The 25418-nt window shown below is 45.1% G+C and overlaps 1 protein-coding gene across 1 annotated transcript in view; it reads right to left on the reverse strand.

Annotated features, from left to right (window-relative positions):
• The window catches only part of MAD1L1 (MAD1 mitotic arrest deficient-like 1 (yeast)), a 382016-nt gene that overhangs the window by 75075 nt on the left and 281523 nt on the right, over positions 1–25418 (reverse strand). The window contains exon 17 of the mRNA XM_009320026.1: positions 20505–20695. Coding sequence (XP_009318301.1) covers positions 20505–20695 — 191 coding nt within the window. The remainder of the gene's footprint in view (positions 1–20504; positions 20696–25418) is intronic.

A 25418-nucleotide genomic window follows, 5' to 3' on the forward strand; every position in this document is an offset into this window, starting at 1 on the left:
CCAGGAGATTTCTTCTGCCTTGCAACCTCTACTTAGTTTAGGGGGCAAATGTGCTATCTGACTGTTGTGGAGACAACGTGGACTCCTGAAGTTGGGACTTGGCATGGAAAGGAAGAGGCACAGCTGTTCATAGATTTCATTGCAAAATATAATTACCCACAGTTTTGAACACTACACACAACATATTCTTGTAAACGTAAAACAATGGGAAGTCCCCTCTGTGTCCTTGTGGACATCTTGGGTGTTCCTCCAGATCTTACCTATATTTTCCATACTGCAACATTTCAGCACTGCAAGCAGCAGCCTTCAGAAATGTGGGGAGCACAGAGGATTGCTTCACATATAGCAAAGTCATCTTTTTAGGACTAATTTTCTTGTTCCTCTACAACATCCAGGTCGTGAGGGAAAGCAGAGCCCAAAGCTAGCCCTGGATAAAAAGATTAGTTCCTTTTGCATTAAGATGCTTGTAATAATTCAGCAACTTAAAGCCATCTTTCTACCAACAAGGAGCCTTTGTGGTTGCTCTATAAGCTGATAGTTCAAAGTGACAAATAAAATAAAAGAATTTGACAGAAGTCATTACCACCTACAAAGCTGTTGTACATTTGTGAGTACAAATGGGTCAATTGTGCCCAAAATCTGCAGTTTTATTCAGCTAGGAGAATAATCCCATTCTTCTTTCCAAAAAGAAATCTATAATTTTGCCTTCCCTAACAAGCAATTCACCTGAAGCATTAGCAGTTAAACTAGTAAGAGGAAATGCAGTATCATCTACAGCTCCTAGGTATGACTGTCATTTCCCAAAAGGCAGGTGAAATGCACTGAGGACAACCAGATCTCCTCATCAAGAGAGTGCCCAGCTATCTCCTATCTGACATCCATAATATTTCAGACTCCTTTAAAACAGGCACTTCCAATAAACTGCGGGAGCAATCAATCCTCCGCTCTTGCTGAAAACTGTTGCTGCACAGAGGAAAATAAACTACAGAATATCTCAGCAAACAATTCAGGGTCAGAAATTTTTCTTTTCTAACAATTAGTAGAGAGCCTTTGTGTACCTCCTTCAGCAGCTGCCAAGTGCAGAGGGAAGTGGAGAGGGTCACAACCTTAATTCTGGACACAAATTGGCTGCTGGTTCTCCACTGCCAAAAGGGGGAGAGGAGGTTATGGCCACGGAGTAGTGAGCGAGATTACACTGCAATCAGGGAACAGAGATGTGAGCTGGAGAGACGTGCTGAAGGCAGGGAAAACATTCCTTAAATTAAACCCCTATTGTTCACCTCGTCTCTGCCTCGGTGGATAATCCACGAGACTCTGAGTTCCTGCCAGGAGCCAGTGTGAATAATTCCAGAGCATTTTTCCTACCTGTCGGTAATATAGCAGTCTATGCACACACGAGCTTTCCACTTCTTTGAGCCATACATAAGGGAAAGTATATTTTCTGTAGTCCCTGGGAATATCCTTTCCTTTCCCCTTTTCCCAGTAAAATCTATACTGTGGTTTTTCAGGATTAAGGGGTGCAAGCTGCACTGCTGAGAAATCATGAGTGCAGTACGTGACTCCTCAGCACTTTGTGCATCATTAGAGCGAGGTTATTAACAGGATTATGGGGGGCTGAGGGCAACGAGACTATCATCTGTCTGGAGGATGATGTCTGAAAGCAAGGAAGGCAAATGCAAATTTGCAGAGGAAACATGCTCCATTTGTGAGGTGAATTAGTTTCCTTCCTCTGAGACAGACTCTGAAGAGCCTCACACCTGAAGATAAGCTGGTGGTAGTAAAACCTTTTCCGAAGAAGGCTGCAGGACATGAATTACATGAAGATGGCAAGACTAGTCTCCTCAGTGGACAGCTGACCCAGCTTCCACGTTGACATGTGCTGTATAAAAATATGAATACAGCAACAACTGGCAACTGTAGCTCTCAACACCAGAGACTGTGTAAGAATTTGGGAAATAGTGCACTGGAACTAATGCAATGTGCTTTGAGATCTTCATTCAAAAGACTTTGTGTAAGACTGTAATGGCATACTATACACAGTATGCTGTGATGCTAAATATATCCATGCCCACCGAGAACAGCAGCAATTTGATTCGAGTTCTATCTTTTAAACCACTCTGTATATCAACTCTTGCTTCCTTCTTCTCATTAACACTGCTGTAAAGTGCCTGGCACAAATCTACATCGAACGAATATAATTACAGAGGAAAATACATTGCATTAACTTGTATGTCTGGCCTTCCCTGGCTTTTTCTGTCTTACCACTGTTCTTTCCCTCTTTTCTCCCTCCTTTTTTGTACGGCAGTTTTGTTTCTATTTTTCTTCACAATTCATCTTCTTTGTCCTTCTTTTCTTTCAGTCTTTCACCTATTCCTTGTTTCAAGCCCAAGGTTGATTGCTTTCCCTTTTTATTTTCAAGTCTGATTGATTTATTCTGCACTTAGGTAAATGATTTTATACAAAGCATATAAACTACAGAACTCCCTGCAGAATACCATAAGCACTGCTACCATCCGTGTAGGTAAGGGGGAAAAAAAAAGTGAAGTTAACGAAGTGCTAAATTAAGTAAGAATCTCTTACATCATACTTTGAAGCTTGCCAAAATCTTATTCTTGAGATGTACTGCAACAGCAATTTTCTAAGACATAGGTCCTTTGCAGGCAAAAATCTTTATACTTTAGTGTCAGACAGGAATAGAAATACAGATTCTCCCAGCTGCTATAGCAGGGACCAGGGGATGAGGCAACCTTTCAAACAACCATGCCCCAAGTCATCAGATCATGGCTACTGCATGGCACCCAGAACGATGCGATTGTTCTTGCTTACTACGGAAAAGAAAGGGAAGGAAGATGAGGGAAGGTATTTACTTTTCATATCTCGTCTGAAACACCTGCAGGACTTCAGGCAAGTGATGTCTGTTGAAATTCATTGTATTGCTCAATCCATCCTTGCTTAATTCATCTCATGAAACTCTTAAATGGTACCCAGGCTATAGGCTGGCTCTCTACAGAGATGGGAATTACATCTGTAATTACAAGATATGGTACTGCCCTAATAATAAGTACTGTGCTCAAGAAGTCCCCACCCAGGGGGATGAGCTTTGACCTCTTTTAACAAAGACTGCAAAATAGTTGATAAGAACATTAAAGCAAGTCACTGCTCCAGAAATCACGCATTCACTTGCTCTAAGTACTCTGCCACTGGTTGCAGAAATCAGCTTTTGAGCACCTCACTAGTCTGAGTTGGTGACAGTTGTCTGTCCCCCAGTGCTGTAACACAGATTTGGGGCAACAGCATACGGAGGTGTAGAAGGGGAACTAGACAGGCCGATAGTTTTACCTCCACGGTATTCACTTGCTTTACCCCATAATCTCCTAATAGCACCAGGGCAAGCTTAGCTCAACAGATCCATTCCAGGCACTGCTGGAGGAATTAATATGACTTTTTCATGCCTCTTCAGGATGACCCTTCACAACCCCTGGAGATGAATGGCTCCTCTACAAAACACACCCTACCCCAAAAAGAACTGGGCCTTGCTAAGCTGTCATTATTGCTCCTCACGTTTCCTTTCAAACAGCACCTCTTGCCCGAAGAGCATTCTCGCTCCTCACACCGGCAGCAAAAGACTGCAGCAGTCTCTAGCTGGGGACATGTTTTCTTCTCCAGCACAGATTCGTAGCATTTAACAGCAAACCTTCAATTATCACAGCACATGACCGTAAAACTTGCTCAACTGGAAACATTCAGCTATTTCTAACCTTGCCTTCAGTTGTCTTCTTTCTTTTGCCCCCAAAGCCATCTAAAATAGTATTCTCCTGGAACCTCTGCACAGCCTGCCTAGCACATAGTTAAACCGTAAGTCAAAATGATTAAAATTATATGGAAATATATACATCTCCTTCAACACTGTACTGGGAACATGGCTCCTAATGGGACATCACTACACATTACTCATAAGGCCAAGACATGTGGCTTTTCCCAGAGAACCCACACATTCTCCTTTTTATGCCGGATGACTTATAAGCAGCAATCAGTCTTTTCCTTTTGGGGCTGTGCCTTCCATATGCATAATTTGAATCCTTAAAATGAACCCCCTGATCTGGATTCCACCTGCTTGGGAGAAAAAAAAAAAAAAAATCTTGGAAATATATAGCAACAAGAAACTGGCAGGACAAACTCACACTCCCACTGTGCCAAATCGCAAGTTTAGTAGTTCTGTTTTCTTCCCGCTGAGTGGAAGGTGTCATTAGCTGCTGCATTTAGAGCCACAGAAAAGGTTCCTGGAGCAACCCCCAGCCTCTCTCTGAACCAGGTGGCTGATGACCACGGGTGGTCTCTGCAGCTGGGGACCTTCACCTTCATCCTCCTGCAGCCACCACTTCAGTTTTAATGGACAGGAAATAAATGGGGCAAGTGGCACAACACAAAGAGAAACCCTCAGGCTCTGTCGTCCTCCTCTGGGCTGAAATTCATCCTTGCATCAGGGCCACTTTAAAGTCCCTGCACTGCATAAATCACTCTTGGGTGCTTTTAACTCAAGAATAGCTTTCCTTCTGGGAAAGGATTTCTCCTCTAGGCTGGTCTCTGTGGAGCACCCATTGAACCAAATCCTCATTTCTAAAGATTAATATAACAATTCAAAGAATCGTCCTCTTACTGTGAGCCTTGGAGGGGAGCACAAAGGCCTTGGAAATGTCCTGCAATCACACGCATGTGCACCTGGGCTTGAGTCTCGTCTGCCAGCAACAGTCCTACATGCTTTTGAGAACGTCAGCCCATCTGACCGTGAGGAGACCTCCTGCTTAGGCAAATGTGCCCATCCACTGCGAATGCCCGCTCTGGCTTTGCTGGCGGCACCGTGCAACAGGGAGGAGGAATGGCAGAGCACAGATGTGTATGCTTGATGGGATTTCAAATAAATAAAGATACAAATCCATAACCATAGGTGGTCTTCCTGATGCATGCAATGAGGAGGGGAGGGAGAACGTGAGGAATTGTCCCTTTCATGTGGTGACCGAGGTGCACTCTTGTTCCAGATTTGTTTGGGATGGTTGAAATGAAGACCACCTGCGCTGCCTGAGAATTGGGAAAATCTGTGCAAACATTCATTATTTATAAGATAGCTGTCCAGAGGCAAATTGCCTGGAATCCATTAAAGGGAGAAATCCCAGCTCCCTCTGGTAGTCGCCTGGCACAGGCCTTTTCCACTGGCACTAAGGGAGGGAAAAAAATCACTTTCATTGCTAATTAATCTTCTGGTATATAATACTTTTAATTAGAAAAAAAAAAATCTGCATGCTCTTTGAGAGAGGAAAGAAGGAGCCAAAAGGAGGCAGAAACCTCTGGCATCTTGGCTGCAGTTCAGGCCTCATCCTCTTTAAAACTGCCAGAGCAGGTGAACCCTGCAGCCTGCTGCTCCGCTCTCTGCGATATGACCGAAGCCCCTGCAATGCTTCACGGGGCTGCTTTGGAGATGAGGAGTGGGACCGCGTGTGTACAGACTTGGCTATTTACCCTGGAAAAGAAAATCCAGGTGAAGATAAGCAGGGGGGGATAAGTATTCGAAAGATGCCTTGGACAGAAATGAAGTGGACTCTGTTGGACAAAGCATGGACAAGACAAGTAGAAAGGCCCAGGGACAAGGAGATCCAACCCATACATTATCTCTTCAAAATAATACCCCCCCCCCCAAATTCATTCCCCAACCCCAAATTTCCTAGCCCTTCTTTCTCCTTCTAATGTCTCTCTTCCCTGCATTCATTATTAATGCCACTGGGGTTACAGAATTGCACTTTGGTTTCTGAAAAATTAATTCAATGATTAAAATTTCAGTCCCTGAGTGATGGAAGCAGCTCAGGCAAGCTGGAGATGCCCCTTTGCAGTTTGAAGGCCTTTGGTATGCTGCCCGCTTACCCCCTGCATAAGAAGCCTCCCTATAGACCTAGCTTGAAGGAGAAAATCTAGTAGGAAAATGTGTTTTTAGGTTGATCAAGTTCTGCTTTTGTGGAGAAGCCATTTCAGTTTAATACCCTATCAATGCTCAATTCAGTGCAGAGAGTGAATCCCAGGTTCTTCCAAGGCTCAAGTACTCATGGCTTTCTACACAATCCCCTGTGTAAGGGAAAATCTCCAAATGTAAATATTAATCAACACTGTATATCTATCACTCACTGGCAAGCTGACTGTAGGCTGAGAGACTTCCAATGTGGCTAATGAGATTTTCTATGACAATGTGCTTTAAAATGAAAGAATAGCGGAGAAAGGCCCTCAGAGCAAGACACCTTCTCGACTCACAAACAAGGTCAATTTTCTCATCTGCACCCACACCTATCAGCGGAAAGAGCAAGACCCAAGGAACCTGCAAACTGGTGAGGAAAGGGTGCCCGATCACACAGCACCCACCCCTTGGGGGCAATTTCTCCCTATTCCAGAAGAGCAGAGACCCCCACTGCAAATTCAGCATCAGCTCAGGAAGGTCCTTTCCCGGGCTGCAGCGGAGCTACCCTTCCCATCAGCTCTGCATCAAAAGAAAAAGCAGGCAAAAAGCCTGCGTAATTCTCCACCCTCAATTCCTGGCACTGTTATTTTTATTTATTTTAAAACAAATGTGAGAGGGAAGTCAGAGCTCTGAGCAGCACGCAGAGCTGAGGGGCTCAGAACCCTTCTCCAGATTTAGATAAGAGAAGGAGGAGGAAGGGTTGGGTATAAACTTACAGATACCGATTTAATTCCTAAGATGCTAAAAAATGGCAATATAGAACAAACACAGAAAAATAAGACTGTCTTTTCCGTGGCACTTTACTGAGTGCCAACTGAACCGAACCTTGAAGCAGAATAAAGATGGCAAACTCCTCCAATCCTTGGGAAGGAGCGTCTTGCCATTCACATGTCAGCAACAGGCTGAGAACATGGTGGGAACTCAGGGCAGCACTGGCAGGATATTTCCCACCAGCCAACGCAGCGCTGCTTGTGCTGCCGTCATGGGGATAAGAAAGGGACAAAGAGGAACGGAGAGTGCTGTGAGGAGCTCTGCTGAAATCCTCTGCAGGCAGGAAAATAGCAAAGCTCTGAAACTGAGAACCGACTTTCTCTGAAGCAACTGGATTAGTGACAGCACACGCTGCACTTCATTGGGGTCGTGACGACTACAGAAATGCCAAATGCTCACTCAAAGTCAACTCCTGGATTCAGATGCTGTGCATTTCCTCCTGAAATATTTTATCAAAGCAACGTTTCTAAAAACTCTACTAAATTGTGAATTTTGGGGAAAAACCTCCGTGCTAGCTCCAGAAGAACACACGCTGTGTATATCACCAGCACAGCGCTACCACAGTTACTAAAAAGCAACGCACGGAAACCTACTTTTTACCACGTTTGCTGAAACTTTGCAGGGCAAATGTGCAGAACATTGGTTGCTTGGAAAACTCGCTGCTTTTCTTCCTCAAGATGTGCCTTTGTGAAGGTTTCAGCATACATGAGCTTTTACATGCTGTTCAACTCTTGAAGCTATTCTGAGCTGAGAGCCTTTAGCACCGCGGTCCTGTATCTACAGGACAGACAGAGCATCAGTACGTGCAGTATTAGCTCCCTCGCATGCTGTCACGTGCCAGCCTTCCCACCTCGGGACAGGTTCATTCATTCTGCTATTACAGAGTCCAGGTGGTTTTACTGAGCCTGCGGCTATTAAATCTCCCCTTCTGAAAAGGCTCCAGAGCAGGATACATCCCACCTTGCAGCAGCGTTGACTCCAGCCTCGTGACATCAGCACACCTGAGAGACGATGTGCTGGGGCGCACAGCCCTGACGCTCCGTGCAGAGCAAAGAGGAAATGGAAATGCTGGAACAAGCACTTTGGCACAGCTTCTTGGCTGGGCTAAAGGTTTATTCCTGGGATGCTGCTTTCCTGCAGACTAAGGAAAATTAAATTTAGCACTTTGCAAATAAATAGGTTAAGGCTGAAAGGACACTATTTAGGAATTTACTGCTTACAGCAGCCTCAAAGATTATAGATCCATCACCGTCTATTACCTTGCTAGTTACTGCTTCCACTCTGTCTGTCTTCCCCACTTACAGAGTGGTCCTTTCATCAGATCTTTTTCTGTTCCAACTTGAAACTGTCATCACTCTAATGGAATTATATGAAGAAAAACAACTTTGGGCTGCAGTGACTCTGCCAAAAAGCCAAGGACATCTCCTGTGCTTTCCCAGGACAACGTGGTGAGATTCTTGCCCGACAGAGACACGCACAGATGCCTGACAACCTCCTGGGAAATACAGTGACGGACAGCTGTTTACACACATGTCCAAAACTTCTGGGCCTCCGTGCAACTGTCAGCTGGGCCCTTTCAACACCCAGAAACACAAGAGCTTTCGCAGGGATCGGCAAACCAACAGCTGCTGCAGTTTCATCGTAGCTACATTGCACATGGCATGAAAACTAGTCACTGAATGCACCGATGTGATTATAAACCCCCGCCTTGTGCTGCATGCACCTCTTCCACTATCTGCTTCATATAAAAATCATCTGCAGACAGTCCCCTCTCCAGAGTCGGATACATCCCAGAAATGCAAAGTGACAGCTAGCACATGAAACGCTCTCCAGAGCCTTCCATTAAGACAGACAAACCCTTCAGTTTAAGGTTGAAATTTATGTCAGCTCCCCAGAACACAGTTGAGATAGATCCAATGTTATCAGCTACCTGCTTTAGCTGAAACTGAATACAGATTAGGGACAAATTAAAATTTTCAAGCCTCAGTTTGACATATTCCCTCCAAGATACAGGCAGACAGGCTTGTCGTCTTCTAGAAGCTAAAGATGCCATCAAAAGATAATCTTGGGAGTTACCAAAGTTGGAGGTCATCCTCAGGTCTCAAATTCCCTGTTTCCCCCGTGGAGGAGAAAGCAGCAATGTGATTTAGCTATGAGTCCTTGTAAGATAGATTTGACAGAAAATACCTTCCCACACTTCTTCTTCAAAGGATGTTCTCATGCAATTGGGAAAAAAGAAAATACATTAAATCCAAAGTCCTAAAATAGTACTAAGTTACCTGCTCTTACCGCTAACATTCACATGGGGCAGAATGAATGTTTTTTGTGTGTGGAGTTAGGGTGATTCATGTACTTGTTTGAAGCAAATGTGAGAACAAGATAGGTTTTTCACCATTTCCGTGTACATGAATAAAGACAGTTGATGCATTATTAAATCCTAACATTAATCTGTATCCATGTTAAGTATTAATTCCTTGAGTATACACAACGTAAAGAGCTGAGCTGCAAAAACTGTTGTACTGTAGCATAGGGCAGGACTCCACCAGAATCACAGCAGCCAGTTCCTGTAACAAAGCTCTCCAGAAGGATTTTCAGTGTACTGCTGCATTCTGTCATTGCTACACAGATACAGCACCGTGGCAAGGACACCAGCATTAATAGATTCACATTGCAACACTGACAAGACATGTTATGATCTGGAGAGCCTGCATTGCACATTGTGCTTAAGACTTCGCAATGCTGTGTAGTGCATCAAATCTTCAAGAAATGCCATGACTGAATGCTTGAGGTGCTTCCAACCCTCTCCAGCAATAACTGCCTCCAAATAGAGGTGGGATGCCTTGGAGCAAAGCAGAAGGTACGCTCACAGCGGTTATTATTTTTGCTTTCCTACAAGCAGTTTCTCAAAAAGAAAATGTAAGAGACCTCTGTTTAGGTAAAGGTCTCAGGGAACACCCGAACATGGCAGAGACTGGGATCCCATGAAGAAGAGCTGCCTAACAAGCTTTGAAATACGGGCTCTTATCTTAAACTGGCAAGCCAGTTTGAGCGAAAGCATATTAACTGGTTTACGCAACACTAACTTCATGGTTAAGAGCCATGTGGTAATTGAGCATTTAGACTTTGAAGCGTGGAAGCAATACAAGGACGACAGAGGAACATATGGCGGTGAGATCCCATCTCCCGTCTCACCCCTGTTGGTGGCCCTTTGGCTGCCAAAGGGGACCTGTGACCATGACACCCCATTCTCTCTCCTCACTATTCCCCCACTACATCCCTCCCCACTCACCTGCCAAGCCTTGTGGGAAAGGGCCAACCACGTTGCTATCCTAAATAAATTTAGGCTGAAACCTTTTAACTCTGAAATCCTAGATGAGGGCATAACACAAGCATTTATATTCACAACAAATAAAGGAGAAGACCTTTATATGAGCCCAGATCCACTCTTCAGATGGAGACGATAGATGTTCCAAGACCATACCCCAGCATGGGAATCTTTTGCTGTGATTCCATATTTGTGAACAGATTTTTATGCACACAAACACACATTCCCCTCCCTCCCTGGAGATTAGAAAATCTTTTGCCCCAGTCAAGCATGGGTAGTAACTATAACTCCCAAAGCAAGAGATAAGTCCTAATTATATTTGTATTTAAACAGCATGCTGCTTACTTGAAAAAGAAGAGAAGCGGCAGCTGCCACTTACTCTCGGCTGGTGGCTTTGTGCAGGCTGAGCTGTGCTGCTATGACCTGGGGCACTCATATGCTGGTGGGTGCTTTGCTGGATGTTACCAGCTGCATCTCACCTCAGAGTTGTTTCCTGGAACTAACTGCTTTTCCTAGAGGTCATCTCACAAACCTGTTCCTGGAACATACAGGGGAAAAGGTGAAGGAGTAGTACAAAAACCATCTTGAAGTCCCTCGGCAATGCTCCGACTGCATGCCCTCTGCACCACCAACCACTCCTCACAGCCAGCTAAAAAGAGGCTTCAGAGATGTCCATGAGGGATTGCAAGTGGAGGAAAGAGCCACAGGGATTGCTAGAGTCCCTGACACCATTTGTCACACAGGGATGGCATAGAAGATGATGTCACGACAGTCTTGCTGCGGCTGAACATGCCAGCCTTGGAGCAGACCAACACCAACCGGACGCCCAGAACTGACCCAAGGCAGGAAAGATGGCCTGTCCCCTCCTCCTCATGTCCAAGGACAGATGAATAATTGAGACTGTGGAGCAGCCAGGGAAGATGGCTGAGATGCGGGGTACCCAGAAACTCAAGACTTTTCCCCCATAAAAGGATTAAAACCTCCAGCAATTTCCCCCCCTTTTCATAGGCAGCTTTGAACATAACCATATGCAAGCAACCAGCAGGGTTGTGGTTTGCTGACACGGCTCTGCGTGTTCCGCAAATTCACAACAGAGCAGCCAGGGAAAGCAACAAGCGTGTATCAAAAGCTGCTTTGCAAAACACCAATTTCATGTATGCTGCAGCGAGGCCTTGGTACTCCCGCATTGTCTGGACTCGAAGGCATTGCCTTTTCCTTCAAGAGTGCCGATCACACAGGCTCTAAGTAGAACATCTTCTGAAACTACCACAGATGCAAATAAATAAATAAATAAATAAATAAATTGAAGACATTTAATGCCAGTTGAAGGTGGCAGGTACCTACAGACAAGGAAAGGAGCGGCCATGCTGCCCCATGCCCCCTGGCCCACACCAGCTGCACCACGCGTCTGAGGGACAATTTGCTGCATCCATTCACGTGTAACAAAAGCCAGCTGCACCGGTTACATCTCCAACCCATTCTCACGCAGCTTCCCCATCACAGAACATTTTGGAAAGCTTCTCAAACCCCCATGGAAGTCTATGAATGGTAATAGCCTGCACCCAAGTGAGAGGGGTAGAGAAAACCCCTCGAGTGACCTAGAGCAAGGCCACGCGAAGATTTAGTGACAGAGATGGGAACGAGAATCGGGGAGGGGTTTTGCTTATGTCCCCTCTGCTTTATCCATTATTCAACATCATCTTCATCTCATGGTGCATAAACAGTCCTGTCAGTCCACATAGTCCTTTGTAAGCTGTTCAAATACAGCAGCGGGCAGATGCAGACGTCCTTCTCTCCTGAGACCTCCCATGGGGAGACCGCACACAGCCAGCGACAAGAACAACTCTTCTTCAGCAAACTGCAATCACATGGGTGCTGGAAACTGGGGGGGGGGGGGGGAGGCAAAAGGAAGGAGACGCTTTTATTGTAGCAGGTAAGTCAGCCAGGATCTGTTCTGCCTCCTGCTAACTTACGCTGACACAGCAGCAGTTTTTGTGTTGTTTGGGGCACAGGGTTGTGCTGTGGTGTGCAGGGCTGCCTGGCTCTGCCATGCGGCATGAGGACGGAGTCAGCGGCTGCCTGGTTTGGGGCCCAGGCAGAGCTAGGGCACGACCTGCCCCCTGTGTTGTCCTACACCACGCATCCCTCCAGGGCCGCACACGTTGCTACACCAGCCTGGATACTCTGGTTTAATTACGTTCTCATCAGTGACCTGTGCTCCATGTTGGTGCACGTGACTGTCCCTAGAAAGCATGGGTTGTCTCTCCCATTTCATTAAATAAGAGATATTTTAATGAAGGAAAAAGGGATTTGGAGGGAAGTGAATTGCAAACTTATTATAAAAAAGGCGTATTCCAGTAATTCGGTTACTTATTGTTATTGCAGAATCACAGAATCATTTAAGTTGGAGAAGACCTTTACGATCATCGAGTCCAACCATAAACCTAACACTGCCAAGTCTACCAGAAGCCGTGGAAACAGATGCTGAGGTCCTTCAGCTGAGATGGCTAATGTCTGCCATGTCCTATTGCCTGGATGAGGCCATCAGCAGTACTGACAGTGATACAAAGTCAGGTGCAGAATTTGTGGAAATAACAAAAGCTTTTTTCAGTGCCCTGCTCCTTTGCTGAGAGAGGGGAAGTGCAGACGGAGAGGCAGAGTTCATGCCACCACAAGCAGGGTGCTGCGGGGAGGGAAACCTGGAGATACAGCACCTGCACTGCCATGCCCCTTGGGGCATGAAGGAGCAAAGGGAAGGGAAACTGCAAAAGCAACTTGGTGGCCAACAGCTGATGATTACAAAGCAAACAAGGAATTGCAGAGGGACAGCCTGAATCTCACATGGCATCTGTGAGCCAACCTCATGTTTCCTGCCCAAAACCAGGCCTGCTTTTTTGAAGTGACGGGTTATGTATCTGCCTCACAGCGTTACAGATCAGTCACTCCAACAGAGAGGATGCACCCATCAGCAAGACAAATCCCTGACCTTTGGGAGAGCCTCACACGTACCATCCTCCTGCTAGTCAGGAAAGACTCAGTCACTGGAATAATTCTCCAACATCATCAGCATTAATTACCTGCATGGCTGGGTCTACCCTGGCAGACTTGCAGGCATGGCAGGGAAGGGGAGCAAGTGGTGCCAACACGCTGGAAATGGGTGTTGCGCCAGAGAGACAGGTAACAGGGGAGTGTATGCCCTAGCCCAAAGCTGCTCTATGTTCCCCATCAGCACAGTCTATTTATTCTCACAACAGTCTAATGACATTGGCAGGAACATAATCCACCTCGTACAGATGCGAAACAGAGGCAGAGAAAGAGCATTAACTTTGCTCAGTTGGAACGAGGCTTCAGCCCAGCCTCCTGAAGTCTTGGAGCAGCATCTTTTTTGCTCAGAAATTCTGCAGTAAAAAGAAAACCTTCTGTTAGATCTCTCCACTATCCTCGAGGTGACTGGTTTCATTTGAACAAAACAAACAAAACAAAAAAAAAAAAAAAGGAAAAAAAACTTCCCCTCCCTAGGGGATAGGCAGTTGTTTAGGGAAGCACATGAAGTAAGAGAGAAACTGTGTCGGGAGGAAAAAAAAGCATGAGAAAGAGCAGAATAAGATGAAGACAGTAGCAAGAATTAAAGTTAGGTCCTAACATGAAACAGGCTGCTACAGTATCTGAAAGAAAATGATGGGTAGGAAGTTTAAATACAGGATTTGATGCTGTAACACCATAGATTGCTCAACAGCTCCTGTTTTAGAGCTGCTGATTAGTGCAACCCAAGATGGGTCCTTGCTGACCCTTCCAGGAATCCCAGCGCAATCATCTGGCAGGAAGGCATCACGCTCGCACAGTGATGGCGGGCGCTCCCTCAGCTGAGCAGAAATCAAGTCTCCAGCAACCACACGGGAAAATTGAAAACAAAATATAAAAATAAAATAACTTGTAATTAACAAGAATGAGGAGTTAACAGAGGCCTACAATCTCTAATCAAGCTCTTGCTGCCTGGCCTGCTCCACCGATGAGCCCCATTGTTATCTTTGATTGTGTGTGCAAGAGTGCGAGACGGCTGCTGGAAGAATAGCACTCCATCAAAATTGTGATTTCTTTCTCCTCGAGACTCATCAAGGGTGAGGAGGAGGAGAGGGGAGAAGATAGAGATGCAAAAAGAAACAAACAGCTAGAACGTGCTTCTCAGAGATACTCTGCTGGGTTCAAGGAGGAAATAACTGAAACTGCAGGTATGCCAAGCATGCGGACTCAGATCCCAACAGCTTCAAGACGAAACAAGAGCACTCAGGCGAGTAGAAGTAATGCCTGTATAAACCACCCTGCTCATTCTGAGATGTACATCGTTCACTGGTGCACCCTGGCCAACCTGATGCTAAGGCTGTGCTGGAATCTCAGCAGACTGGACTCTCTCTGCACGTTTAACCACATGAGTTTTGTCTCCCCCTTTCAGCCAGCAGTTTGTCAGCATCACTTTGTGTTTGAAAAATAGCCTCCGAGGTCTTTCTTATTCAATCCAGCCTCATTTCCCTCCTCAAGAAAAGAGAATTAAACTATTACTTCTTGTCTGCGTAGCTGCCCTATCGCGTTTTACACACCTTGTCAATATAGACAACAACAGGACGGCAGGGTACACAAGCAACGAGGCAAGCAAAGGAAAACTGAGAGGTTAGAGATGGTATCTGTCCTTCCACCATACCCTTCTTCCATACAAAGCCTTTATGCCTTTCACCCCCCTACATTCTGCCTCTGCACCCATGGTGAACCACATCAGAAGCAAGTGTTAACTTTTCAGATTGCCTTGAAGTTTGACAGCGACAGTTCCCCTTGTACATCTGCAAACCAACTCTTTACGTAACTCCTTAAAGAGGTGTGCATCGAAGCCAGTGTGTGCACACTGGCTGTTAATTTAACAGGTTGCAGAAAAGCTGTTGATTTTATTACCATATTACCAATCCAACAAGACACCAATAAAGGTTTTATTCTGCAGCAAGAAGTACCAGCCCCATAGCTGGCAACATTCTCAAGCTGTGTCATGATGCTTCTGGTTTTGTTTGCTGTCTGACATCTTGGGTATTCTCTTTCAAGGCATCAAGCCTACCATCTTGGGGATGCTCTTCAATCAACTACCGCTGGTGTTTGGGTTTCCATTTGGTAATTTTGACAGAAAATAACAACATGGGCGAGACCTGGCAGCAGACGGAATTCTGTAATCTGCAGGACTGGGCTCCAAGGATACAGAAAATACCTGTCTGAAGGCAGCCTTCTGGCCAAGAGTACTTAGGAGCTCAGACACAACACTGCTGTGATACTGGAAAGAGTTTGTTTGTTTTAACTTTCTTACCAGCCAACTTAGACCCAAATAATTTATAGATGAATTACTAAGAGATCTGAGCACTCCTTTCTAAGAAAGTAGAGGAACCTGAAACCAGAAAGATTTCAAAAACCACCAGATTTGATGTAGCTGTTACACAGGATCAGATCGATTGCCTTTTCAGTCCAGGATCCTATCGAGAATAGTGACCAGCACCACATTCATGCCATGACGGTGGAAACAGTTTACCTGAAGCAGAGTGAATAATTAAGCACAGATTCCTCTCTCTGAGCACTCTTTTTGCTCTCTCTTCTTCACTCAAGTCTTCATTCCCAAGTATTTCCAGAGGATGGAGTTGAATGTTGCCAGGTACAGCAGCAGCAAAACCATATGTAGACACAACCCAGAAAATAAGCAGCATGCATGGGAATTTTCTTCCTAACATCTGTAGTAAGAGGCTACCTTTACACCTCAAAGCAGAGCACTCTGCATGTCCCTACTTAAGTTAAATGTAAATATTTAATGTAAACTAAGTATTATTATGTGTCCACAAAGATATCTTAACATTGTAATGGGTCTGCACGGCAAGGTTTTGGTCGTGGGGGGGCTACAAGGGTGGCTTCTGTGAGGAGCTGCTAGAAGCTTCCCCTACGGCCGACAGAGTCAATGCCAGCCAGCTCCAAGATGGACTCACTGCTGGCCAAGGCTGAGGCCATCAGCAATGGTGGTAGTGCCCCTGTGATAATATATTTAAGAAAGGGGGAAAAAAACTGTGCAACTGCAGCTGGAGAGAGGAGTGAGAATATGTGAGGGAAACAACTCTGCAGACACGGACACCTGGGTCTGAAGAAGGAGGGGGAGGAGGTGCTTCAGGCGCTGGAGCGGAGATTCCCCTGCAGCCCGTGGTGAAGACCATGGTGAGGCAGGCTGTCCCCCTGCAGCCCGTGGAGGCCCCCATGGTGGAGCAGATATCCACCTGCAGCCCGTGGAGGACCCCATGGTGGAGCAGATGGATGCCCCAAGGAGGCTGTGACCCCGTGGGAAGCCCGCGCTGGAGCAGGTTTGCTGGCAGGACTTGTGGCCCTGTGGGGGACCCACGCTGGAGCAGCCTGTTCCTGAAGGACTGCACCCCCTGGGAAGTGTGGAGAGAGGAGCCCACGCTGGAGCAGGTTTGCTGGCAGGACTTGTGACCCCACGGGGGACCGACGCTGGAGCAGTCTGCTCCTGAAGGACTGCACCCTGTGGAAGGGACCCACGCTGGAGCAGTTTGTGAAGAACTGCAGCCTGTGGGAAGGACATGTTGGAGAAGTTTGTGGAGGACTGTCTCCCATGGGAGGGACCCCACGCTGGAGCAGGCGAAGAGTGTGAGGAGTCCTCTCCCTGCGGAGGAAGGAGCAGCAGAGACAAGGTGTGATGAGCTGATCACAACCCCCGTTCCCCGTCCCCCTGCGCCGCTGGGCGAGAGGAGGTAGAGAAAATTGGGAGTGAAGTTAAGCCCAGGAAGAAGGGAGGGGGGGAGGGGGGGGAAGGTGTTTTTAAGATTCAGTTTTTATTTTCTCATTACTCTACGCTGATTTGGTTGGTAATAAATTAAATTAATTTTCCCCACGTTGAGTCCGTTTTGCCTGTGGTGGTAATTGCTGAGTGATCTCCCTGTCCTTATCTTGACCCACGAGCCTTTCATTGTATTTTCTCTCCCCTGTCCAGCTGAGGAAGGGGAGTAATAGAGCAGCTTGGTGGGCACCTGGCGTCCAGCCAGGGTCAACCCACCACAAACATTTTAGAAAACCTACTGAGCTCCTGCTCTCAGCAGCACCTTGAAGCCATACAGTCTGTAAAATAAAAGGATTTCCACTCTTTTCATTTTAAATTGATTGGCTTCAAATGCTTTGGCTGAGACTGCGTCTTTAGGCACACAAAAAGAAAAAGCCCATGATTTAATTTCTCTCCACTGTTTGTTCATTTGTACAAGTGTCTCCAAATCATCTCCTCTTCAAATTTGACCAGTCTTTCTGTTTACCAAAAGACCTTCTTTGTCTGAAACAATTGCCATTGCCTTTCTAAAGACCTCATTTCCTTACTCTCATTCAGGATCTACCCAGAGACAAGGGTAAACAGCGTGATATACACACGGCCAAGCAATGACATCCTGGTTTGCCACTGCTTAATTCCAAGTTGGCTAAGCTGATTTTGAGGCTCCCCAGCAATGTTTGTTTGTTTGTTTGTAATGACCTATTAAATATGTCTGTTAAAAGGGATTCAATGCAGCTCTGATATCTCACAGGTGGCCTGGCCTAGACACAGCAGCCAAGCATTATGCAGAATGCAAAGTCTGTGTCATGGCCTAACACATCTAATGTACCAGCAACAAGTAACACAATATGAAACTGCCAAGTGCCCCAATAACTGTAATGCATTACATCCCACAAAAAAATCATCAGCAACTAAACTCCTGGTGAGGAATCTGTAACACCGCTTTCCACAGCATTTAATTAAAAGAATAAAAAAGAGCAAACAAGCGAGAGCGAGCTGTGAAGTGAGATGCACTTTGCTGCCTACGCACTCACACACAGAGGGTCTGAAAATCACTGGAACATCCTTCAAGTTGATGAGCTCATCTGCTGCATCAATAGGGATCGCCAATAAATACTGATATGGTTTCATTGGAATTCAGTGCTCATTTGTAGATACAGTCATTTATATTCACAGCATGGCACTGTGATTAACCCTTTCATTGAAGCTCTAATTCCAATTGATGCGAATTGGCTAGACACGTACAGCATGTAGATAATAAGCTCTACTACAGTAACAGCATACCTTGGTCCGGAAAACCAAACACACCTTTCATCTTCATTTAGCTTTGAAGAGGTTACATTACAATAGCTCCTATTGCATCCCTGCTATTGAAGCCTCACTGAAAATTAAATGCCACCAGCAGTGCTACTGAAATACGCTCTAAAGTTTACAGGCAAACTACAGAAGCTTGTAAAGTGCCAGGGGACTTCTCTGGTTTAATTATATAGACCCTGTTCCATAAATTGCTTGAATGGAATAAATACAAATAGCATTCCCTGCTTTGTGACCTCTTTGGGTTAATGAAACACAAACACCCACAGTCTACTGTGGCTCAGAAATTCCACAGCATAAACACACAACCTCGCTGGAAGCCGTAGTCAGGATTCAAGCCTTGGTACATACATGAGAACCAGCTGCCTGGACTCAGCAAGGAAATAATTTGTTGTTTATATTCTACTGCTATTCTAAGCTGCAGACGGTGGAATTGTCTGCGATTTACTGAACAGGGAGAGAGTCTGAGATTTTGTTGTTCAGGCTCTAATTGGCAAATCTGCTTCTCTTATCTGAAGAGATGTGTGAGGTAAGAGAGGCTGAGGAATTCCATGAATCAATAAGCAACCCACCCTTGGTTTTGGGAAATGCGAGATCTTGAAACTGCTGCTGGTCTACCTGGTGACACTTACCTCCATCTTCTGGACTTACTTGGGAATAAAGACTTGAGTGAAGAAGAGAAAGCAAGAAGAGTGTTTAGGGAGAGGAATCCCTACTTGATTATTCATTCTCCTGCATGTAAATTATTTCTATTACCATGACGTGAAGGAATATTTGATCCTACTGAAGACAAACTACTGAAGCCAGCCAGCTCTTGTTCATGTGGCCAGTATGCAATTTTCTCATGTTTTCTTAACTTTCTCCAAACACTCCATCTCTCCTACGATGCAGAAAGAACTGCTAGTTGTACTGTCTGGGCATGGCAGCCAACAGACGTCTCCAGGAGTCTGCTGACGTTTCATTCACTGAACATTTAAGAGTACAGGTGTGAGCACAGGCCTCTGGAGGTCTTAGAGCTAACAGCATTGCACCACCTCAGCACGAACTGTTTTCGGGATTCAATGACTGTACCTTAAAACCAACAGACATCCTCCTCCCCTGACAGTGAACTTTATTTTCTTGCTGTCATGTGTCTCAGTCCAGAAACGTCATAAGTAACGCAACAGTTTTGGCGATATTTTCCTAGTTTACTAAGGATCCTAGGTGCTGTCTTATATTTACCCTCACTTGCTTTATTTGGTGGTGTTTTTTTTTTTTTTCTTTTCTGAGGCTCTAGAGTTGCAGAACAGGAAAATGTTTGTCTTGTTATGTAAAGAAACAATACCGCAGCAATCCACACGCGGCACACAGCAGTAGGTCTGCAGAAACAACTTCTTCAGGTCCTGCTTGTAGAGTCCCCTCCTGTACTGAACACTTCCAAAACCCTCACCCTTCTCATAAATGAGACTCACCCCAGGGGGATCAGTGGGAGGCAGGTATGATTTTAAGTGCCAGTTGTGTTTGTCACCAAGTAGAACGTTCTCCCACTGACCTGTAAACCTGGGCTGTTGACACCTGAACTGACATGAAGATGTAACTTAATAGCTTGATGGCTCTCATGTCACACCTCAGCTCTCTAATGTATCAACCCAACGGTACCAGCTAGAAGGTAACGCAGAAGAAAAACAGCACCTATCAAGCCAGAACCCAACCTCAGACCACCTAGCTAGACCAATAAAGGTATCAGACTGGCAGAAGACAGACTGTTATTGCTACTCCTCTGTGCTGTTCACGTAAATGGCACTTCACACACACAGGGATGAGTTGCTGCTCAAAGGAATTCCAATTTACATAAAGACAAGATGATGACATGCAGACAAGCTAGACGATAGCAAAGACAGTAAGGACATACATCTCACAGTGAAGTGAGGATGAAACCTTGATGGTTACATAAGATTTTATTGCTGCGGCGTATATAACTGATAATATAAAAAGGTGAAGTGCAAGGCCAGATGCCTTAGGTATTATGCATATATAGTCTCTTCTCTTTACTCCTGATTTTGATATATAAGTGGGAGACCAGATGCCAAACCTTCTAAGGTAATTTTTTAAAAGAAGCAAGGATCTTTACTTCCCTCATAAGGAACACCCTGTCACATAGCAGGGGTGCAGTGATTTTCCAGTCTAATCACAGAGAAAGAGAAAATACATTCTGGCATGCTGAAAACCATGAACCCAAAGAAGCAGGTGCAGCGAGGGGTACGCAGACCTACCTTAAAAAGCAGGCAGTCCCCTTGGTGCTCGGCGTAAATGGAGGTGAGTCGATACTGGTTCTCAGTTGTGATGTCGATCTGGTACCCCGTTAGTGTGTAGCACACCTTGCGAAACTCCTGGATCTTGGTCTGGAAAACTTCTTTCAGACGCTGGTTTTTTAGTTCTGCACTTTCCACTTGCTTCTTCAGCTCTGTGTAGGGGAAGAAAATGGGTACTTTGTTATACATCATCAGCACAGAGCCCTTGCACCGTATTTACAGTGCTAGCCAAACTAAGTGAATTGAAAAGATTAAATTTTTAAAAAGTGAATTAAGCAGGCAGAATAAAGAAACAGGCGAGCTAGATTCCTCTCCTCCTGGCCCTAGCAGACCAAAAGATAATAAACTGGGGAACAAGGAAAACAGACGTGTCTTGGTGGCATGGATTTTTCTTTTGCTCAGCCAGCCTTTTAACAACATGCTACAAAACTCAAAGCTATAGCGTCCATTTCCCCACACGCACACATCTTATCTTCTACATGGAACCCAAGAGAAGGGTGTTACTCTACAGGAAGCAAGAAAGTGGAAAAAATGGTAAGAAATATGCCTCTGTATGTTTGCATCAGGACGAAGCTGCCTATAAGGGAAATCTCCTCCAACGTACTCTTGATTTGACTGTAAGTGCTTTGATCTCAAATTGACACACTGCTTAGGAATCCCTTAAGATTCGGGAAGGGGCTTTTATTGTGATAAAAAGCCTGAAGAGTACCACTGCCTCTTTGCATTTGCTACCTTAACTGGACTAGTCCTTAGAAGAGAGGTCCTATGAGACTGCCTGCCACTCACCCTGTATTTTATTGCTACAAAGGGAGCCACGAGCACTGTGAATCCTTCAAGAGGATACACAACAATTACCATGAATCTTTCACCCAAGGTGCCTTCTGAGTAATTAAACCTCTATTTATCCCCCCGTTAATTACAGAGATTGGCTTTACTTTAACATACACTAGAGATGTCTCCCAAGTCAGCCTGTTTTATCAACACTGCAGTCCAGGGTTAGAAAAAAAAACCTGACTCTTTCTACCAGCAAACAAACAGACTTCCTCACTCGGATACCTCTTTGTCATCCTGAGGTTTAAGGCTTTGTTTGTGCTGTGATCAGAGACATAATTGCAGCACATGTAGGCCATACGTCTTTATTTTTGCTAGTTCAGAGTCCAGCACTAGGATAGCAGAAACTTCAGCAAGATGACTGCTTGAGTATGAAGGAAGGTTTTTGGCTGCGCTTATACAGCCTGTGCTAAAGTATTACTGTTTCCCAAGCGAGCTGGAAAAGTTTTTGCTCAAGTATTTGCCGAAAAGTGTTTCCATCGAGCTCCCAAGTGTAGTGCAGGAAGAATGTAGGATGGTAACTGCAAGGCCATGGACTTGCCTGTGATTCACCTCTGAGCAGCCGCAAGTGCACCAGGAGAATGCAAGTCTCCTCTTATCTTCTGTACTGCTTTAGTTAGGCGCTCCAGGTGGGACAAAAGGGTAATTCAATGTGTTAAAAGTGCCTTAAATGCCACTGAGGCTGCCCCTGCTCAGAAGTACTTTGGCCTTAATCCAATTCAGCTTAATCCCCAGGCAAGGACAGGAACTCTTTAATGGTTAAAGAGAACTTAAAGTCCCTTTACTTCTGAATGAGAGCATCCACACAGAGAGAGTTAACGCTGGCCAACTCCTTACCTTCAGTTAATTCAGCTCCACATTCCTGAGTGGCTTCTGGAGATGATGTACAAGCAAAGTATTTCCTTTACTCCAGGTCTCCCCCCAGCTCTACCTTGCTTTATCAAGTGGAGCAAGCCAGTCTTGGGGAACATCACATATGAGTTTGTTCATTAAAACACTGCTATACAGGGAACTCCCCAATTGCTGGGGGATGTAAAGTAAATAGAGTATCCAAACCCAGCTTACAAGACGGAAGTGTCGTAGGTTACATACTGCGCCTTCTCATGAGCTTGAAAAGGCTGCGCCTTTCCTGACCACCCACCTTCCCATTCCTACCAAACTCATTACTGCGTGATTAACTCAACCCTTCCTTGGATTGTTACAACCTTTTCCCCATCATCTCAGCTGGGTCTGGTCTTTGATTTATTGAGTAATCAGCCTCTGAAATCAGGAGGTTAACTGGCAGCTCTGACCTCAATATTCTCACAGTCTTCATTCAGCTATGCAACTGTTAAGGACAAAATCCTGTACATGAAAGTAAAAATTCAGTGACCACACTGCAGTGGTAAATAACATTTCGCCACTGTCAGAGACAGCACTGCCTTTAATATATCGCACATGTCCAACAGTGATATTTTTCACCCCTAATAAATGCAGCCTAGCCTTGGAAAAGTAAATCTGCCTTTTCCTACCACATCTTGAAGGCTGCCTTTCCCGACTTTTATAAACTTGGAGGTGGATGGCACCCTAATTCATGAACTCCTTGAACAGCTTTCATTATTCATGAAGAGGTAGCGCCTTTTCCACTGTTTCGTCTCTCAGACTTGGTACTGCTAATGGCCATCAGGAGCATCCTCACACCTGTTGGGTTGCAGCCTTATCACCCACCCACCAGCGCTGGCCTAGTTAGACTACAACCGTGTGAATCTAGAATAGCAACTAAGTGATGGCAACTGCTTTCCCTCCACTACCCTCAGGGTGAAAAAGGAAAAACTCTGACTACAGTCAGTCTTTTATGCAAGAAATCCTGAGCTTTTCAATTTAACTGAAGGACTAGCAAGCCTTCACTCCCGACAGAATGCCCTCGCCTCCTCCCCACTGTTCCTCCTGGCCCTCTTTCCAGTGCCTGCGGCAGTTTTGGTGTATTACCGCGTCAGCTGTCCTGGCTGAAAGAATTCATCTGCATGAAAAAAACAGCATCTCCTTGTTAGAGATGCCTTGTGTCAGCCACTGGCACAAGGTGCTCAACTTGGTAACTGCTAATGTAGACACAGCCAAATGTGCCAGCACCTGCCAGGGACAGGATAAAGCCTTGTCATCCCCTCCGTGGCTCCATTAGCAAGTCCCCAACAGTGTTTCTTTAGTGGCACAGCTTGGGAACGGGGCAGAAAACAACACAAGCAGGTACAGGGACACGATAGAAATGCTTAAGTTTGCAACTGCCCTCAGTGAAAGGTCTGTTGAACCCTGACTGTAAAACAGAGATTGCTCTTTATGCCCAATTAAACTGCAGTCCTCAATAGTTCAGCTATAGCAACTGCTGATGCCTACCTCCTGCAGTATTTATCCTGTGGAAACAATTCAACTAGGGACTATTCCCAGATTAACTCAGGACAGCACTCAGGACTGTGACTATCCCCCTGCTTTCCTTTGAGGGCTCTGCTGACACAACCAAGAAGCCACATTGTGAGGAGGATTCATGGAAGAGTAACTTGGTAGGAAGATAACCTGAGACTTGAGAAATGGAGGATGGGATCTCACTGCTGAAACAAAGCCATTTGAAACACCCTAGGGTATCTTTCACAGCTTCCCACCACGCTTCTGCAGGAAACAGATTTCCTTCAGGTTCTAGGTTCTGCATCATACCAGTCAGGCCCAGGCCAACATCGCAGACACTTTGGGGTGTCTAAAATGGCACAGGATGCCTATTTTTAAGCAACGCAAAACTATGTAGCCTCTCTTCACCATGGCTCTGCCCACGTACGGCCCTGGCGCTGCATATTCCCTGCACCCAAAGAACAGCACAAGCAGCATATTTGCTGTCCTGGGGATAGTAATTAATCTTTCTAGTATTTCCCCCACCAAGTGAAGATGTTAAGCTAAGAGGCAGCTTATTGTTTGCTCTGCGTCTGAATTCAAAGATGTGATGGCACTAATTCTTAAGCCTCACCTAATACTGCTAATTCCCGCCAAATTTCTAGCACAGTCAGGAAAATTTGATTTAAAAGTCATCATTTGCACAGAGTGCAATTCAGTGTATTTCAGAGCAATGTTTAAGGCACAGCCATAGAGGCCACTGAACAGAGGGAGATCCTTTCAGGATGGGTCGAGGTGCATTAATAGAGCAGGTTTCTGATGACAGGTATCTACCACCTACAGAGCACTGAATGTCTTGATCCTTTAAGATCTTTCACAACATTTGGAGAATTAGGTTTAATTTTATCTTTAAAAGACATTGTTTGAAAACTAGAATCCCTGTATTTAGAGCACTCGTGTGAGGTCCTATGTTCAACTCTGTCACACTTGCACAAAACAGGCGAGAGAATTTGCAGGTGTGCTCTGCAGAAACCATGGATGGGGAAAGTCACACCACAAACATCCTTCATCCCAGAAAAGGGACACCAAAGCATCCCTCACCAAAGCATTAATGAAACAAATAAGAACTGAGAAAATAAGCGCGAGATTTGGCACGTTATGCCTTGGTCAGGGATAATGACTGGCTGTTTACTTTGTCTGGAAAAAAAAATGAAGGAGGCGAACAGAGAGAAAAGGAAAATATTTGGAAATCATACTGCCCCATCTCCTTTGTATTCAGGCCAAGAGTATGCAAAAAAAGTTGCCCGTCCTGAAGAGTTTGATGGGGAAAAAAATCCTCACTGAAAAAAATCACTAGTCTGTTACAAAATTAATATTGCCAAATGATTAACTTCCCCCTAATGATGCTGCTTCTTGAAACACCTTGTATTTTCACACACTTATATCGACTTTAATGAATAATTCAAACTATTTTGGATAAATAAATAAAGTATGAGTTGGGCTTTTTTGGTCTCATATTGAAAATGTCACTGCTTTTTATTCCATTGCTTTTACACTCCTTACATCTGAAAATGTTCACAGCTGCTGGAAATACCTCAGCTTTGGCTCTTGTTCTGAGTTCAGCTACGTCAATCAATAGCAATAGCAGTCTCTACACCAAAGAAAACCAAATCCACGCTTAACCTTTTC

This window comes from Pygoscelis adeliae, unplaced genomic scaffold (assembly GCF_000699105.1).
Source record: "Pygoscelis adeliae isolate BGI_AS28 unplaced genomic scaffold, ASM69910v1 Scaffold242, whole genome shotgun sequence".
NCBI lineage: Eukaryota > Metazoa > Chordata > Aves > Sphenisciformes > Spheniscidae > Pygoscelis > Pygoscelis adeliae.